Source organism: Phycomyces blakesleeanus (genome assembly GCF_001638985.1).
Source record: "Phycomyces blakesleeanus NRRL 1555(-) unplaced genomic scaffold PHYBLscaffold_12, whole genome shotgun sequence".
Lineage (NCBI taxonomy): Eukaryota > Fungi > Mucoromycota > Mucoromycetes > Mucorales > Phycomycetaceae > Phycomyces > Phycomyces blakesleeanus.
Window position 1 is genome coordinate 849,027 of NW_017265145.1, and position 18,974 is coordinate 868,000.

At 36.2% G+C, this 18,974-nt stretch overlaps 6 protein-coding genes across 6 annotated transcripts; 4 read left to right on the forward strand and 2 right to left on the reverse strand.

Moving 5' to 3' along the window:
• Positions 1 to 689: 689 nt before the first annotated feature.
• PHYBLDRAFT_187241 (hypothetical protein) lies at positions 690 to 2,400 on the forward strand (the record flags this gene model as incomplete). Its single annotated transcript, XM_018439353.1, has 7 exons — positions 690 to 716; positions 968 to 1,160; positions 1,273 to 1,385; positions 1,522 to 1,583; positions 1,660 to 1,715; positions 1,792 to 2,072; positions 2,202 to 2,400. 7 exons carry the CDS (start codon positions 690 to 692, stop codon positions 2,274 to 2,276), a joined length of 807 nt encoding a protein of 268 aa, XP_018290964.1. The 3' UTR covers positions 2,277 to 2,400.
• Positions 2,401 to 2,584: 184 nt separating this feature from the next.
• Positions 2,585 to 3,172, reverse strand: PHYBLDRAFT_65147 (hypothetical protein; the record flags this gene model as incomplete). Its single annotated transcript, XM_018441403.1, has 1 exon — positions 2,585 to 3,172. The coding sequence occupies one exon, from the start codon at positions 3,170 to 3,172 to the stop codon at positions 2,585 to 2,587; it is 588 nt and encodes a 195-aa protein (XP_018290965.1).
• Positions 3,173 to 6,092: 2,920 nt separating this feature from the next.
• On the forward strand, positions 6,093 to 7,939 carry PHYBLDRAFT_169186 (hypothetical protein; the record flags this gene model as incomplete). The annotated part of the gene is made up of 5 exons (XM_018436016.1): positions 6,093 to 6,188; positions 6,313 to 6,606; positions 6,724 to 7,268; positions 7,416 to 7,546; positions 7,647 to 7,939. 5 exons carry the CDS (start codon positions 6,093 to 6,095, stop codon positions 7,937 to 7,939), a joined length of 1,359 nt encoding a protein of 452 aa, XP_018290966.1.
• Positions 7,940 to 8,999: 1,060 nt separating this feature from the next.
• Positions 9,000 to 12,557, forward strand: PHYBLDRAFT_169187 (hypothetical protein; the record flags this gene model as incomplete). The annotated part of the gene is made up of 10 exons (XM_018436017.1): positions 9,000 to 9,117; positions 9,237 to 9,294; positions 9,511 to 9,539; positions 9,665 to 9,790; positions 9,974 to 10,996; positions 11,193 to 11,284; positions 11,335 to 11,408; positions 11,531 to 11,788; positions 11,919 to 12,138; positions 12,396 to 12,557. 10 exons carry the CDS (start codon positions 9,000 to 9,002, stop codon positions 12,555 to 12,557), a joined length of 2,160 nt encoding a protein of 719 aa, XP_018290967.1.
• A 477-nt stretch (positions 12,558 to 13,034) lies between these two features.
• On the reverse strand, positions 13,035 to 14,166 carry PHYBLDRAFT_146247 (hypothetical protein; the record flags this gene model as incomplete). The annotated part of the gene is made up of 5 exons (XM_018431609.1): positions 13,035 to 13,229; positions 13,317 to 13,371; positions 13,618 to 13,674; positions 13,933 to 13,966; positions 14,076 to 14,166. The coding sequence occupies 5 exons, from the start codon at positions 14,164 to 14,166 to the stop codon at positions 13,035 to 13,037; spliced, it is 432 nt and encodes a 143-aa protein (XP_018290968.1).
• A 2,246-nt stretch (positions 14,167 to 16,412) lies between these two features.
• On the forward strand, positions 16,413 to 18,400 carry PHYBLDRAFT_87673 (glycoside hydrolase family 9 protein; the record flags this gene model as incomplete). Its single annotated transcript, XM_018443669.1, has 6 exons — positions 16,413 to 16,522; positions 16,596 to 16,667; positions 16,758 to 16,938; positions 17,148 to 17,181; positions 17,356 to 18,049; positions 18,115 to 18,400. Coding segments are annotated over 6 exons (1,377 nt in total), but the record flags the coding sequence as incomplete, so codon positions are not given.
• Between the last annotated feature and the right edge of the window lie 574 nt (positions 18,401 to 18,974).

Genomic DNA, 18,974 nt, shown 5'->3' on the forward strand with positions numbered 1-18,974 from the left:
GACAGGCTGTTGTTAGTTTTGGCTATTTTATTTCTCGATTAAATTAGTGATGGGATTATAAGAAAATAAATTGTACAGAAAGAAAGAACCACATAAAAAAAAAGATATGCTGAAAAAGAGAGGGCTATTTTTATTTGTTAGTGACGCCTAATTTATGTCATCGGTGTTTATAAGACAAAAATCACTGTTCCATCAATGCTACATTTTTTCATTTTACTTTACTTTATTTTAATATAAGAATTGGGCCTGCCTTGTATAATTTTAATCAAAATTTATTGTAGGCATCATGTAACCGAATAAAAAATAAAAAAAAAAGCATTACAGTCTTGTGTGTACCTTGAAGCCAAGAATAATGCTGATGAATCTTGTTGATGGTTTATTTGCTCAAAAGTATAAACTCCTTACAATTTCACTACACAACATTTGATTGAGTTTTTTTTTTTTTTAACTTTATAATTCAATATTCTTTTATTTTATTTTTCTTCTTTTTTTGTAGAAATAAAAATGAAAATATCTTTGTAGTATAAAATACTATTAATTTGATGTCAAATATTTTTTAAAGCTGCCAGTAATTTCCATAATGCACTTCATTAGGCTTTCCTTAAATGGCTGAACAAGTTTTTGACATTTGAAATGAAGTTGATTCTCTGCTGGATCACCTGACTATCTAAAGAACAAAGTCACATTAAATGCGTGCCAAAGAGAGAAACTCAAGTGTAAGCTTGCAATTGTACATTCATTCTTGTTGACCCTTTTCTCGCCAAATTTCGCACAACTTTTACACCTCTTCTTTTCTCTAAAGAAAGAAAGAAAAAGAAATGGTAACAATGAAAATCTTTAGCAGAAGAAGAAGAAAAAAGAAGAAGAAGAAAAAGAAAAAACATCCCTCTTCTTCCATCAGTTCGCAATTAGATATGCAATTTGGTAGAATGTTTTTCTTAAAGAAAAACGCATGTCTTAAATTTAGGCACGTAACGAAGAGAAAGCCCAGTCGATGCTCTATCGCTTTCGCGAGGCACAGGCTGCCGAGCTAGGCTTGATTCGAAAGAAAGAGAGAAGACCAGGAATGGCATCGACTGTGACATCTGTAGGCGAGTGTGAGCGATGGCGTCGCGAAGTTTTAGGCGATGTTTCTCGCAAAGTTTCCAAGATTCAGGATGGTAAGATTAATGGACATTTACTTATTACTATTATTATTATTATTTGGATCCACACACAAAAAGACGAACTTGAGATTGATGATGTTTTTCTTTCTTTTTTTAAAAAAAAAAGTGAGCTTGTCGGATTACCAGGTTCGCGATCTAAACGATGAGATCAACAAGTTGATGAGAGAAAAATACCATTGGGAACGGAGGATAAGAGATCTTGGTGGTGCAGACTATACAGTAAGTTTTAATAATATGTGTAAAACTATCTATCTGCTCAAAGTGGATTGTAAAAAAAAACAAGAAAGAGAGAGAGAGAGAGAGAATTTATGTAAATATATTAAAATAATAATAATAATAATAATAATAATAATAGAGATCAGCACCAAAAATGTTGGATCACGAAGGCAAAGAAGTCCCAGGAAACAGAGGATACAAGTAAAGAGAAAGAGAAAGAGAATAACTGCATAGAGAAAAGTAATGGTTTGGGAATTAAATATTTGAATTTCTTAAGGTACTTTGGAAGAGCAAGAGATTTGCCAGGTGTCAGAGAATTGTTTGAGCAAGAAGGTATAATGTAGTTCGGGTTGTGGAAAGAAACCGAAAGAGAGACAGCGAATAAATGGTTTCTTTTACTTTGATGTAGCTCCCGAACCTGCATCTCGTTCACGGTCAGAGATCTATCGTAACATTGATGCAGATTATTACGGATACCGTGATGAAGAGGATGGTGCGCTTGTAGAATATGAAGCAGAGCAAGAACAGGATCTTGCAGAACGTGCACTACGGGCTGCAGAAGAACAAGAAAAGAAGGAAGAGGATGATGAAAAAGAAAAGGCAGAAGAATTGGAGCAATTGAGATCAGAATCTGCTGTACCTGATCAAAAGGACATTGAAGCTTATCTTGTAAACCGACGACGACAGCAGGTAAATTTTCTATGCTTATTGGTTGAGATTTTCTATGTGAAATATACTAGGTAGCCGACTAATTTATTTATTTATGTATTTATTTTTATAAAAAACAACAACAACAATAACAATAACAAATAATTCTAGCTGCTGGACAAGTACGTGTCAGAGGACTTACAGCAAAACGAGCAAGAAACAAAGGAACTCACAGGCCAGAAATAATAAAATACACAAAACACACACACACACATACATACACATACACTTTTTTTTGGAGTCACCATCTGAATCATCTGGTTTATTTGAAATACCTAGCAATCAAGGGAGTTTAATAAAGAAGTTGGGCAAAAAGAAAGTAAGGGGAGTTAGGGGAAGGTGGTTTATTTCAATAGACTATTGTGGTGAAGGCCAAACAAAATAAAAATAAAGATAGAGATAGAGATAGAAAGAGACAGAAAGAGATAGAGTGAGATAAAGAGACATATGTGCTTTTCCTAGGGTTATATTAGCGTTATTTTACTATTCACTTGTTAGTCTGGGTCAGCGATTAGGCGATGCTGCAACTGTACAAGTGGTTCGTCTTCAGCCTGATGTTCGAGTTCTTCTCGTTGCTGAGAGGTGGTTCCCATTCGAGTCTGAACCTGAGCCAAAGGTTCATCTTCTGGTCCAATAACGTCTTCATAGTGTGGTGGTGGAGAGCCTGGATAGACTGGTGGTGGAGTGCGTGGTGGGCGAGGTCTTCTTCTTCTTCGACGTCTTCCGGGAGCACTAACGTCAATATCGCTTGGCTGTAGGCGGCGCCAAAAAGAAGAGGCTGACATTAGGGAGTTTGTGCTCAATCTGGAAGTTTGGGGAGGGGAAGAGAAGCGCAAGAGAGGCTGTCGCCTATTGTGCCTGTCCATCAATATGGGTGGGAGAGAGAGGTGTTGAGCGGTTATCATTCCAGAGTTTTGTGGTGGGAGTGGTAGGGCTGAGATGGTTGGGGCTCGAATGGCTTCTTCATCTGCTTGTTTGTTGGCCCTTTGACGAGCATTGCGGACGCGTAGACAGAAGAAGAGAATGAGAGCAGCTAGGATTGGTAGGAGAACAAATAGCCATTCGAGGCGCGGAGGAGACATGGTTTTCTCTACAAGGCGGGTGAGAAACCATTCTCGCCCTAGGTTTAGTTGCTTTGGTTTAGTTGCTTGTCTGGGGGACTTCTCTATCAAAAGGGAGAAAAAGGCACTCGACTTTACCAAAGGTTCACTTGCTTTTTTTCTTTTCTTTTTATTATTATTATTAATTTTTACACTTGATGTAAAAGGGGGAAAGAGAAAGGAGAAAAATATATCAAAGTATGATTTCTATTTTATTGATTGCAGATCTAGGCTATGCACACATGCACACACACACTTAGGTACATACATACGTACATACAATTGTGCACCTTATCTTGCCTTCTCTATTTATTTAAACTCTTCACCCTCAGTAACCAATGTGCCAAATATTCTTGCTTCTTTGCTTCTTTCTCTCCTTTCGCTATTTCTTTACCTTCCTTTGATTGTTATGACTGAGGTCTACGTGAATACCAAAGAGACTTATGTTAATAATAGTGCTACTTGACTTGATCTAGTAGATGGATTTGCAATTCAACGTTTGTGTCATGCCGCAAAAAGACCCTCTTTATATCTCTTATTCTTATTCATTTTGCTTTTGTTTTTTTTTTGTTTTTCTTCTTGTATCTTAATACAAAATTCACAATGCTTATTTAATGTTAATACCAGTTTATTCTAAACAGTTTAAACCTGATTAAAAAACACCCAAAGTATTTAATAATAAAATACAAGTGCTGATCAAGTCTTGGCGACCTAAGCATAAATAGTGAGAATAGAAATTTTATCATGCTCAGCTTGACTACAGTCCATCTGACAGAAAATTAGAATAAGATTGATATAACACTCTTTGGCTTGTAGAGTATTCTGCGAAAAAACAAGCGTACAAAAATCACTCTGCTAATACAAAGACTTATATATATGTATTGGTTTTATTATTAAAGAACAATATAAAATCCCGGATAAATTTAATAATCTGTTCTACTTCTTCTCCTTATTGTTATTATTTTTGTTCTATATTTCTTTATAAAAAAAACATACTTGAGAAATCAGGCGTCTCTTGTTTATAGATTTATATATATTATTGACAATCTGCTATATTTATCTACTGTTTGTTTTGATGTTCAAATAAACATATACATATAATGAGAAATCTCGTGTGAAAGCAAGAATCCTGTCATCACGTATAGTACATGATCTTCTTAATGCATTAGGAAGCATCTCGCTTATTTTTTTTATTTACTTATCTATTTATCGTTTATGAAAACGGGCGGGCTGTGGCTGCATAATGGTTGTAGACACAAATCTATATATTGTTTGAATATCCTTCCAACGGCTTTATATTACAGTATCAGAATCAATCTTAATAGGAACGATAAGCGTAATAATAAAAGGTAAATGCTACTAGCAAGAGTAAGAGTAAAAGTAAAAGTAAAAGTAAGAATACGAATAGGAGTAGGAGTAGTATGACTAGTAGCAATAGTATTAGGGCTGTTAATACGATTTATAGCAAATTTAAATAGAACAAAAGCTTAAAATATAGACTTTATGTAAATGTAAACCTTTTTTTTTTATAATTATAAAAAAAAAGTTTAAATTTTTGTATGTATATTTTCTATTTATAGATTACACATAACTTGGGAGTCGAGCGCAATAAAAATAAATAAAATCATAAGAATCCAAATCCAAATCCAAATCATCTTATTTGTCTGATCTAGCACTCAAAAAAATACTTTGTATTTAACCGCAATAACCGCAAATCTGCTATTGAGAAATAGTCTAGCGTATATACTTTACCTTTATAAACGCAAAATTCTATCAAACTTGTTTCTAAAAATTGACATACACATTGCATTTATATCTAACCGCATCATCTCACCATGTACTGTACTGCAATAAGGGCCTGGACTATTTTAAGAACACCACAAGTTATATACAAGTGTGCGTATGTATAGTATAGTATACTGTCAACACATACTCATTTTTTTTTTACTTTTCTTACTTTGTGTTGGATACATAGTATTTCTTTAAAGATACTATGTAAAGTCAATTGTGTTATTTACAGGAATAAGCAGAAGGAGAATAAGGAGAAAAGAAAGAAAAAGAAAAAGAAAAAGAAGAGAGAGAGAGAGAGATTAATGTAAAGAAACCCTTTCTTCCTTTCCTTGTTTTCTTGCTACAATTAACCCCCTTCTTTTTCTTTCTTATATATATATATATTTCTTGATTGGTGGTTATGTTTTTGTACGTGTGTACCTAAGTGTGTGCCTGAGTGTGTACCTGAGTATGTACCTGAGTGTGTGTCCGTGTACTTGAAAACCCTCTGTATTTTAGCAAATAGTGTCTTTATAATTTATTTATTTTTTCTTCTAATCTCTTTTGATTTCTCATTGTTTATTGGAAATGTGGACAGCTTATTTTGATGAGACGAATGTAAAGCAATGTGAATTGTTTGAAGCACTAGCTTGTGCAATCCCAAGTAATGCACTTGAAAAGAAAGAAAGAAGAATGGGAATGTCCTAAAGATTGTAAACTAACAGACAAGACCATTCATGTTCTTACTATCAGCCCTTTCACAAGATGAAAAAGCATCAGTAGTCAATCGCTTGATAGAGGATCTCGAGAAACATGAGGAGTATGAATGGAATGACAAAGGTAATAAAGAAAAAACAAACAAACAAAGCGCACACACATACACATACACATACACATACACATACACATACACATACACATACATATACACATACATATACATATACATATACATATATACGTACATAGATTACATAGAATACATAGATACATAGTGAACATATTTGTGAATTTGTGAGTTTGTGTGTAAAACTGCACTGTAAGTTTAGTAAATATTATATATGTATATATGCGTGTGTGTGTCTATGTGTGTATGTATATATACATATAAAGGTCAAGACATAATGAACCAATGACTGTGGACTTGATAGTTACCTTGCGTGCATTGGAAGCATTAAAGTTACTGGGTCGTGAACGAGAAAGTGCTGGACCACTTTTTACAGAACGGGTAAGTCAGGTTAAGAAGGAGTATATATATATATATATACTACACACACTACACACCACTACACACATGAGCACGCACACATACACTTGACTTGGCATGCCTAACGGACTTTTCCTTTTGAAAGGGAATGCGTGTTCTTTGCAGACATGCGGGTGTGTTGAGCAAGCGTGCGGTAGACACACTCTGCTCCTGTGAGGCTCTCAAGTGTATTGCCAACTGTATCCATCTCTGTGCGGATGTAAAACAATATTTAGAAAAGAACAATATTCTAGAAGGATGTTTTGACCTCTTGAAACTGCCTCAATTGAGTGTTGATGGTCAGTTCCTGGCTTGTCGAATCCTGTTCTTTGTTACGGTGGGACGTGAAGATCTTGTTGAAAAGTTAATCTCCCTTGATATTGGACAATGCATTACCAAGGTAAGGTATTTTATGTATGTATTTATATCTTTATATCTTTATATATTATCCCCAAAACCTATCAACAAAGAAGCACCCAAATAAAAAAATAATATTTGATGCTCACATAATCAATAGATCTGCACTGGCCACGTAAAGACGCTTCAGTCTGGAAGATCCAAATTATCATCAACATCACCGATCCACCCCATGTCAGTGCTGTCCGAGGCCCTGAAACTTCTATTCAGTCTTATGCTGGTGGACAGCCGACGGGAAACTAAAGAGACCGATGACAAGGAGAGTTCTGCGGGAGATACATTTGAGCCATGCCTTGGACCCATCTTTGACATTCTATTTACACTACCGTGTCCAGAACCATTGCCACTTGCACCACCATTGTCGCATGCCGTTCACTGTCTGATGCAGTTTTCGTTTGAGGCCGTGGAGAGTTACTGGAAAGAGCATCAAAAGAACGGGTCGCCAGCGCTGGTTGTAGAGACGCTTGTCGATGTTCTTTCAAGATCAGTTATCTACTTGATCCCTAATAATGAACCAGATGAAGTAAAAGATTCGTCCACGGTTGATGCTACTCTATCACCCCTTCTATTGGTTCTCCGTACTCTGGCCAAGGGAGATCTACGTTTGAGACAGTCATTATCGGTTTTGCTCTTGCCTCAGGAAAGGTATATTTAAATATCAAGTATCACAGCAACAATATATATATATATATAACAGAAAAGAGGGAAAAAAGGGGGGAGTTTGTGCTTTTGTGTGAGTGATTGAGTGTGTACTAATAGCGCGCCACGGGCAAAAATATATAAATTCAATAGTGATCGTATCCAGCCTGTGCATCAGGGAACACGGTTACCTGCATACCTAATCCGCCTCATGACTTGTGCACTCTTACCACAGACGAGGGACGCTGTCAGTGAACTATTGTGGATATTGTGTGATGAACAAGGTACCATTGAATGAACCATTCATATATATATATTTGTACACATATAACAATGAGACTTGTCGCGATCGATTGATTTATATACATTGTGAATTTTAATTAGCTTCCGAGTTTACTCAACAAGTTGGATATGGTAATGCCATTGGATTTCTGGTTAACAAAGGTATTCCAATGGCAGCTCCAACTGATTCAAATGGACCAAGAGACCAAAATACGAACCCCATTACTGGACAGCGGCTTGAGGATGAAGATCAGGGACCAAGTCTGGCCGACATGACTGACGAAGAAAAGGAGAGAGAGGCCGAACGGCTGTTTGTGTTATTTGAGAGACTAAAGAAGACTGGATTAGTCGATGTAGAGAATCCAATTGCAAAGGCCATGAGAGAGAATTATTAACGATTTAAGTAATTGAATTGAATTGAATTGATTGATTGTGTTGATGGAATAAGTTTTAATAGCAAATATGGTGATATTACATGTTCTGGCGATTTGAATAAGGGCAGGTTATAATATAACATAATGTAATACAATACAATACAATTTAATATAGGATAGTGTAAGGGTAGTGTCGTGTAGGTTAGGGTAGGGTAGGGAGGTCATGACGAATAAAATATATATTTGCATATCACCACTGCAGGATAATGAATCCCATCCTGTTGTGTAGAGCCCAGGTAGACAATGTCCCGGTCGGCAGTCTAAAGATTCCGCGTGTGTGGATAGACAGATAGATATATACAGACAATATATATACACCAAACAAAAAAAGCAAAAAAAAAGAAAAAATTAAGGGGAAGAGGGGGGTATTAAAGAAAATCTCTCTCTTTTTTTGGTTGACAGTATTCTATTGAAAGAAGTGTAATTAATTGATTATTATGATTTTTGCTGTTACTATTATATATGGAAGATATTTTTCGCACAATGCCATGCCATGTAATGCTTTGTTAAGGTAGTCAGGACTTTCACATACCATGCCTGTTGATCAGAATACTAAATAAATTCACACTACACAGCTCAGTATTGACGAACCCATTTCTGGCTACCACAAGAAAAGAAAAGAAAAGAAAAGAAAAAAAAAACAATGTAGACTTGGTAGAATCATCAACATTTCACTGCACAGTATTAATATCACATCAATTTGTTCCTCAAAAGGGGGGGAAACAAGGTACAGAAAAATCCTGTCTTTTCTTTTAAAGAAACAATCCCTCTTCCTCTATCTACCTCTCTTTCTCTTTCTCTTCCACTTTCTCTTCCACTTTATATATTTCTTTATCTAACGCGTGTATTTCCCATACTCTCTTCCTCCCTTTTTATTTATATTTCTTTCTTTCTTTCTTTCTTTCTTTCTTTCTTCTTATCTCTCTTTGTCTTGTTCACCAACCCAACTCACTGTATATAAATATATAAATATATATAGTGTGTGTAATTATACATATTATATATCATTACTACTAGCATAATGTCTTTAAAGTCTAAAGAAAGTAGAGCTTCTACTGGTCAAAAGTTCTGGCAACTCAAAAAATTTTCGCTCGGACACCAAGCAGAAACGTTCTCTCAAGATCCAAAGATATCTGCTGGTAAAATTAAAGACTAGGCAAAATGAAGCAGGAAGACATTTACTGATTCATGTGTACGCCCACACTCTCACACTCTCACACACACACACATACATATACATATACATATACTTATGTAGAAGCAACCAACGAAGTTGACTCTTTGGAGAGCACTAAACCAAAGAATAAAAGATTAAGGTATACTAATCTACCAAACCAATATAGTCTTAACTTGATTCACTAAGCAACGAAAAAAAAAAGGCGTTTAACTCGCCCAGATAAATCAACTTACTTACATCTTTCGCCCCTTCCCTCTTTTTTTTTTCTCTCTCTCTCTCTCCTACTTCCCAATTTGCCCCCCCTTTCCTGCACCTTTTATAAAAAAAAACAAATTGCCCCTTACATCACCAACAGCTCTTTACTTTCACATCATCGTCGTCAAGGTAAACAACACGCTAAAAAGAAATAACAGAAAAAAAAACCAGAAAATCAGAAACAAATGGCTCCAATACACTCACACTCTTAAGCAACATTTTTGCTTTAAATAAATAAACAAATAAATAAATAGCCAGTCCTAAACAGCCGACAAAAGTTGATACTTCACTTACCCCGTTACTGTCCCCACGAAAGACATCAGTTATCAGTCTACCGGCAGTAATGTTAGCGCAAGATGTGGGTCACCAGCAAAACAATAGTAACAATAACAATCAACAACAACACCAATATCAGCAACAGTTACATCAACAACAGCAACATCAACTACAGCAGCAGCAGCAGCAACAGCAGCAACAGCAGCACCACAACCAGAATATTCAGCAAGAAAATCGTCCATCACCAACGCGTGTACGACAACGTACCGTGTCTCAAACTGTCACAGGTTCACTGCCTGGACTACCCAAAGATCAAAAGCACCAACGAGCATCAACTGTACGCAAGACAGACGGCCAACGCTCGATCCGCCGTATAGTTTCACTTGCCTCTCATCGTTCAGTAATCACCCCCGAGGTGTTTGAGCCCGATCCACGACCGACCCAACGCAAATCCCTCGACAGTGCATCCGAAGAAGACTCGGATGAACAGCAACTGCCCAAAGAACCCCCTGCCCGTAAGATGTCTCCCGACCTCCGACGCTCACTCAGACCTTCTGAAAAAGACAAGGATAAAGACAAAGATAAAGATAAGGACAAGGATAGAGACAGAGACGAGATTCCAAAGTACACTCTTAGAGATGCACCTGTGAGACTCAATAACTCTGAAGTCGCCAACACAGATGATGCTCCTTCATCAGTCGTCAGACGGTCATCAAAGGCTTCGGACGATTGCGGCTATAAGGAAAGACTTCAGCAGCGGGCGCGCACCCTGCGGCCAGCTGCATCCCTTGCAACTTTGCGGCAGCTGGCCCAGCCGATGGGCGAGGAACTGCCCACCCGACCTGCCACTTCTTTCCGTCGATCGTTTAGTCAGGACGAAGAAGCCGCCGCGAGCTGGAGACTCCAGCACCCACACTCGCACTCGCCACCGCACTCGCCACGGACGAGTGGCGCACGTCCCCTTGTCCGTTCAGACACGGCCCAGAGTATGCGTACACTGACGCGCCGGGTGAATGCACGCGAAGACTTGCAGGGATGGTCGTCTGCGAACAATCTCCACAGCAGGGCTAATACGGCCACGACTACGATTCCTGACCACAACGACATTGACGCACCCCTGGACAGCTCCATGAACTCTGAAGCGAGTTGGTGGTCAGGCCAACCGAGTGATGAAGACGAACACCGGCCAGACACAGACACCTCCTCTGACTCGAGTGAGCATTCGCCTTGTCCACGGCGGCGCATCGATACTGTAGATCAGCTTCGAGCAGCCCTGGATCAGGACAAGGCAGTCATCAAGGCATTGCAGGGTCAAAAAGAAGGCAAGCATACAAAAAAGAAAAAAAAAAAGGGGGGGGGGGAGCTTTAGAAATGAAAGAAACCCTCCCAAAACACAAACATCCGTTAAAAAAAAAGGGAGAGAGGCATCTAATTGCTAAAATAAAGAAAATAATATAATATAAACTCGTGCTTATTTTTTATTTTATTTTTTGATATTGTGTATAGCCTGCAACCGAGATATTGCTTTTCTTAGTCAAAACATTGATTTGCTTTCGACCGAGGCAGCAGATTGGAAAAAGAAGTGGGAATCCGAAAAGGTATTTAGTTAGTTATTTATTTATTTGGTGATATTAATGTGTTTGCATAGTTGCAAAAAGAACAATGTAAGGAAGAACTGACGTCTGCTGTGCGCAGATTAGCTGAAGCCTCTGATAAAGCCAGGTAAGCATCGATTGATTGCAGCTCTATAGATTACCAGAAGAAAGAAGGAAAGAAGATGGTTTGGTAGTAAGAGTATTCTGCCAAAGATAAGATACGGTATTTATGTATATAATACTTTGTAGACAATTGTCAAGTGCTAATGAAGAACTTAAGCGAGATCTTGAAAAGTGTCGTCAGCTGGAGACCAAGGAAGAACCAATGGAACCTTGTTCTGATGACAATAATACCAGAATAGATCAGCTCAAGGCTCAGCTTGAACTATCTCAAGACCAGGTTCGTGTCCTCAAGGCTACGATGGAGCAATTCTTGCGTATGGGAATTTTCAGCAGTGACCTTGCTCAAGGCAGTTCCTGTTTGTACGATTCTACTTCTGACGCAAGGTAAGCCTAGTCAAATATATATATATATATATATATGTGTGTGTGTGCATATTGATGTGCATGTAGGTGTGCATATGCATATTTCTTTATTTCTATTTATATTTTATTCATCTTTATGTTCATATTATAGTTTTATAAAGGCAGTGGTGAGAGAATTGCGATATGCTCAGCTCAGACAGCGTCAGACAGAACCTAATACTTCTGTTGAGTCTGTACAGAAGAGTATGTTGACTACAAATGAACCCTTAGTGCTGTCGGACACCCCAGCGCCAAAAGATGAAGAGACGGAGAATAGTACGGCAGCAGAACTAGACGTCCGACTAAGAGAACTCCTTTTGGAGAAAGAACTTGTACGTAGCTGTTTCTTCTGTGCAGTCCTCTTCTTTGCCTGTCTCTCACATGTCTACTTGCTATTTCTTTAATTATATATATGTGTATATATATATACCTACCTATACATACGTATATACTTATATACTTATATACATACATACATACATACATACTTATATACATACTTATATATCTATATATATTTATTTACATATTGTTTATCAAATTGTCTCTACAAATGGTACACTATATTCATTCATTTATTTGCTTCCAGCTCCAGGCTGAGTATAGTAAGATTCCTGTCAGTGGTGGTAATGCGCTAACACGTCGACGTCGTGAAGAGTTGGAAGACCGGCTGGATAGTGTCGATTCACAGATGAGCAAGATCAAACTCTGGATGCGACATAGAAATGTGCTTTACTCCACCATTGGATAAAAAAAAAGACACCAAAACGAAACATGCAACATACAGCATACAGCATACAGCATACAACATACAACATACAATATAAATCATAAAGACGTACACAGTATTCTAGTCCTACTATCCTTCTATTCATTTATCTATATATTTTATTTTATTTTATTTTATTTTACTATATTTATATTTATATTTTTTGTTCAGTTTTAATGTAAGAAAAAAAACAGCCCCATTATTTTATTTTGTCCTCAAACAGATGCATTTACCCTCCCTTCTCCTCATACTCATATTCATATTTATATTCATATTCATATTCACATTAATTACCTGTCACTGTCACTGTCATTATTACCATCATTATCATCCTCATCATATTTCTCTATATATTTCTCACACAAAAAAACGCACTATTATATATTATTTTTACATTTGTTATATCTCAATATATTTATGTGTTGCCATTCCGTCCTATTTCTCTTCAACTTGTTTATTTTAAACTGTATGACCATCGGATATCAATGTCTTATGGGTTGCTTCTGGTGCAGGGATTGCTGATTCGATGTGTGACCCTTGCAATCTTGTGGTGTGTCCGATTGATTCATCAAAGGCAACCTGTCGCATATTTGAAGGAGGTTCGATCGTGCGGATAAAGTGGCAAATTACAAAGGCAACTCCCACCACAAGTATCTTGAATTTGCCAATCAATTATTACACATCTTTCTCTTTTATTCTTTTATTTATTTATTTATTTATTTATTTATTTTTACTGCTTACAATGACACCCGAGGCGATCGATAGTCCTTTGTAGCCGAGTGTAATGCCTCCAACACTAAGTTTTGTGATTTAAAAGAAAGTTAGGAAACTGAACCCAATACACATCATTGATTAATTATCATTCTAATAGAAATATAATACTTGCAAGATGTAAACTACAAAAATATATATTTATATAATTTGAATTTTAGTCAATGGTTCTGCTTCCCTTTTTATTTTATTTTATTTCATTTTATTTCATTTGGTTATTAGATCCTTACAAATGCCGCGGCCCAGGAAAGAGAACATAAAGGAGGCGAACTGAGTAACCTGCCCCGGAAGCTTAAACTCAAATACGGCCGTCATGAGTCCAAGAAGACTGTTGTTAATATTGTTAACATTAACATTAAAATTAAAATGTATATATATATTTTTTTTTTAAAAAAAAAAAGACAGGCAACAACAACGACGACAAGAAGTATACAGCATAAAGTATAATGCATATAAAATATTTAATTGGATTAGTTGTTTGGGTGTTTCTCAAAGGACAAAAGAATAAAGCATATTCTGTATTTATTTTTTTTATTTTTATTCTTTATATTCTTTTTCTTTTGGCTTCTAATATATCCTTGCTTACATGCAAAAGATCCCTTGAATAAAATTGGGAAAGCCTATTTATTGTTGTATATTTCACATTATACAAAAAGCAAAGAAAAAAAAATCAAGTACTGTCAGGGTGAAGAAAGCAAAAATAAAAAGTAGGTTCCTTTTGAGATCTACCTCCGTCAATGATGGTAGCAACTGCACCAATAATCATAAACACTGCCACAACAATGTTAATGACCCGAAATACAAGTGAAATGTCGACCATGATGAGAAAGGGATGAGTAAAGGATAACTAAAATTCAGTGCACAATGTATATTTATTGTTAATTGATTCATGTTGCACCAGATCATTTTCATTTTCTCTCTCTATCTATCTATCTATATCTATATATGTCTTATTTGAAATCAAAATCAATATAAAAGGAAATGAAGCCCTATTCAATATAATCACAAAATACATACTCCTGTTTCAATTTATAATTTCAATTGATTTATTTAATGTATAAAATATCTTGCTATTTTATTTTATTTTATTTTATGGCAGAAAATTATGTTCAAATGTTATATATCTATCTACTTTATTCAAGATCATTGGTCGCTGTTGTTGTTTTGGTGAAGAGCTTATCAAATGTATTCCAATGTCGAGTACCAAACCAATTGGTTGGTAAGCTTTAACGTAATTCTTCAAGTAAGATATATATATGTAAAGAAAAAAAATAATAAGAATCGAATTATGCGATATGATAATATAGACATATTTAGGTATACAATAATAAAAATACAAATTTAAGGAACAAAAATTGGGGATTTATTAGTGTGTGGCTTGAAATGCCACATATATATATATTTTTCATTTTATAAAAATAATAATAATAATACTGGGGATGGTGGTGATTGTTACCATTAGATACCAAGTTCTGTTTTTACCATGGACCATGGGACATGCATTGATGTGTACACGGTAATGATTAAGAAAGTACAAAGTATTTTGGAAGGGAGGGGGGACTTTTGATTATATATGTTTTATTACCTGTACGACAATGAACCGGAGAAACGGTCGGACCTAGTGTAATACAGTTTGAATACAAGAATGAAAAGAGAGAGAGAATACGCAAAAGTAAAGTAAATTGAAGTGAATTATAGACGTATTTATATATTGGTATTATATGGCTGCAAATATGTATGCATTTGTATACATGTATATATAGTTTATGATTATTGTCGATAGTTCCACAGCATTCACAACACAGTAAAGTGGCGTTTATCCCGAATTGTGGCAGCCTTCTCCGATACCCTATTTTATTTTATTTTATATTTGTAATAAATGAATAAATCACACAGCCTCTAAAACGAAAAATACAAAATACAGGATAAAATGACAATTGAACTAAAAGCAAAATATCGAGGTAACTACTGATATTTATATTATAAAGTCTTGGGAATGGAAGAGTATCAAAGATTTGAAATATAATTGAAATAAAGGTGAATGCCAATTATCCGCTCTGTCCAACCTATCTTTATTCTCTTACGACCCAACAGCTGCGTCTCTTAATCGCACGTTTTTACTTATGTACAATTCAATGTATGTAAGAATATATATATCTATATATATATATAGATGGGTTGTGGGTGTGAATTTAAAAATAAAAATAAAAGCTGAGCAGGGTGGAGTGGTTTCCGAAACATTATACTACAGCACAGCTTAGCACAACTTAGAACAACTTAGTACAGTGCAGAATAGTAGGATATAATATATGTATATATTGCCTGCCATTTTTGTATAACTGTCATACTTGTCTTTTGGTTTATAAATAATACATACATTTATTTGTTTATTTATGTATTGAGAGATATATATATATGTATAATATATCTATATATATATCTATATATATATATATATATCTGTATATCTTTAATAGGTATACAAGAATCTGTACATATATTTACAGCATGTACAGCTCGTCAAGAGAGCTACAAATTATATACTAGTAATTTATTTTATTTTATTTTTTTTTAAAAAAAAAGGGTTATTATATAGAGCAAAATCAGGGCTATAAGAAAACCTTGAGAAAATAAAGCTTACTTGAGATTCCCCGATACATTTCTTTCGTGCGATGATTACAAGATGTAGTAAATTCCCTATTAAGGTAATTTTAATTCAATCCCCCTTTGTCCCGAACCCTTCAATCGCTCTACTTTTTTTTCTTTTTGTTCGATAGACTGAGTCTTTCTCATATATATATATATATATATATATAATCGATATTTATTTATTTATTTAGTATTTTAAAAATAGGTACTTGATACCTGTATTCTATTTATTTATAATTTTTTTTTTATTTTTTTGTATTCTTTCTCTCTTTCTCTCTTTCACAAACTTTTTCTTTACTTCCTCTCCATCTTCTTTGTATAAATATTTAGGCGTGCGTGTAGTAAGATACATAGACACATATACAAATGCGGTGCAGAACTCTTGGTCTGTTTTTGGGCCTAGCTACATCAGTACTGGCTCAAGATTCAACTGTCAACCAATATTACAGTGCCCTGTTAAATGACTCTCTTTGGTTTTACGAAGCCCAGAGAAGTGGCAAACTACCAGCAAACAATCGAGTGGACTGGTAAGAACTTTGGTACCATTATATATTCTTGTTTCCGTGTTTTAATCAATTTGATCAAATTTGAATTTTATAGGCGCCATGATTCTGGCCTTGAAGATGGAAGTGATCACAATATAGATCTTGTTGGTGGTTACTATGATGCAGGGTAAATATACATATATACACACTTTATAAACCTGTTTAACAACTAACATTTCTATTTATCTATACCTATTTTTTTTTTTAAAAAAAAAAGTGATTATTTGAAATTCACTATTCCACTCGCCCACTCCCTCGTCTTAGTGGCCTGGGGAGGTATCGAATGGTACGATGGTTACGCCAAAACAAACCGGACACAAGACCTTTACGATATGATGCGATGGGGAACCGATTGGTTGATCAAAGCCCATCCCGACCCAAACATACTTTATTTACAGGTGAGCTTATTTTTTTTTTCTCTTTGACGAAGCACAAGTGTATATACATATTGGTTACATAGCAACAAATCTATACATTTACATTCATATACACACACACAGTCTCAACCAATTGCTCAATAAAGGAGAATAAATTTGTATGAGTTTATTTAAATATATATATATATTAACGACCTTTCTTTCTTTTCTTTTCTTTTTAAAAAACAAAGGTTGGCGATGGCGATGTGGACAACAACTACTGGGGTAACCATAACAACATAACAACATAATTACTATTACTATTATTATGACTATAATTATTGTACAAACAATCTAAATAGTATCTATGCGAATACTGTGTTATACTGTATGAAATATGTATATCTTCTTACATGTAAATTACTATCTATCATTTTCTTTGGGTTAATCAACTCATAGGCCCGGACACGTCGATCCCGACACCCCGACCGTCGTACATGATCAATGCAACCGCACCAGGTACTGATGCAGCTGCCCTGACAGCAGCCGCGTTTGCTTCTGCAGCCTGTCTATTTAAAAACCAATTGAACGATTCGAGCTATGCCGAAACGCTTCTGAGCCACGCGATTTCGCTCTACAGCTTTGCCGAGACAGCTCAGCCATTCCAGGTCTATACGAACGCCATTCCACAGGGCAAAGACTTTTATGACACGAATGTGTTCTACCCCCAGCTTGTGTATGGCGCCCAGTGGATTTTCCGTGCGACCGGCAACACCACCTACCGTGACAAGGCCTCGACATACTTTGACCAGGGCCAGCTTGCCGCAGCCACGACTCCGCTTCTGGACTGGAGTGACCCCACCGGCGCAGTCTATGTACTCGGGGCAGGCATTGACAACACAAACACCAAATACAGCACGGCCGCAAAGTCGTATCTCGACACAATCATCACAGCCAAAAAGGGAGGGCCCTGTAGCTTCACAAGCGGCGGTCTGCTCTGGTGTGGGGGGTACAGCAACTCAAACTCGCTCATCCCTGCTCAGGACACTGCTCTATTGGCCTTGCTGTACAACGTTTATGACAAGTCTCGTGAGTCTGATTACAATTCGTTTGCGATCAAGCAAATTGATTACATGCTCGGAAACAACATGATGTGAGTTAAAGTTAAATGATAATGATGATAATAATCATTTTGGATTATTTTTGTTTTTGTTTAAGGTTGACACCTTATGTGGTTGGTGTTCACATGAATTCGCCCGTCAATCCTCACCATGCAGGTGCTTCGGGTGGTACAGATATCGGTAACATCAACAGTTCCCCAGCTGTGGAGGCGCATGTGCTCTATGGAGCTGTTGTAGGCGGACCAGACGAAGACGACAAGTTCTTTGACGAGCGCTCGGACTATGACCAGACCGAGGTTGCATTGGATTACAATGCGCCCTTCCAGAGTCTGGTGGCCTACCAGATCTCTGCTGGAGCAGGCGACCCTCCATATGCGTCCATTACTCAGCCCAGACCAAAGGTTACCCGATCTCATCATATCCAGAAGTGGCTCATTGCCGTTATTGTCATTGTTGTTGTGTTTGCGCTGGCTGCAATTGGATACCTTGCTTGGCTCAAACGCCATCGTTTATGTGGTGGTTACAACAAATCAAGAGTATAGTTTCTTAGTTGTACAATATTCTTTTTTTTTTTTTCATCTATTTCCATACCTATTATTTCCTTATATTTCCTATTTCTCCCTCAATTAAATTACAAATTACAAATTACAAATGTAAATTAAATCATTTATTTACTTTTTTGGGAGTGATGGTGGCAGTAGCTATTGTTGTTTTCCATGTGTTGTATATAAAAAGAGGAAGAAAGAAAGACCTTGATATACTGACTGACTAAATGATGATTTGGTAAAAGAGAATCACGAAGAAATTAAAGACATGTTTCTTGTTGGATGAAAATGAGTCTAGATGAGGTTTATTGATGAAAAAATAAAAATGATGGCATGGAGAATATATGCATAATGAAGACTTTCTCCATTTTTCTTTAAGCAAAAAAAAAAAAAGAAAAAGGAAGAAAAAGGA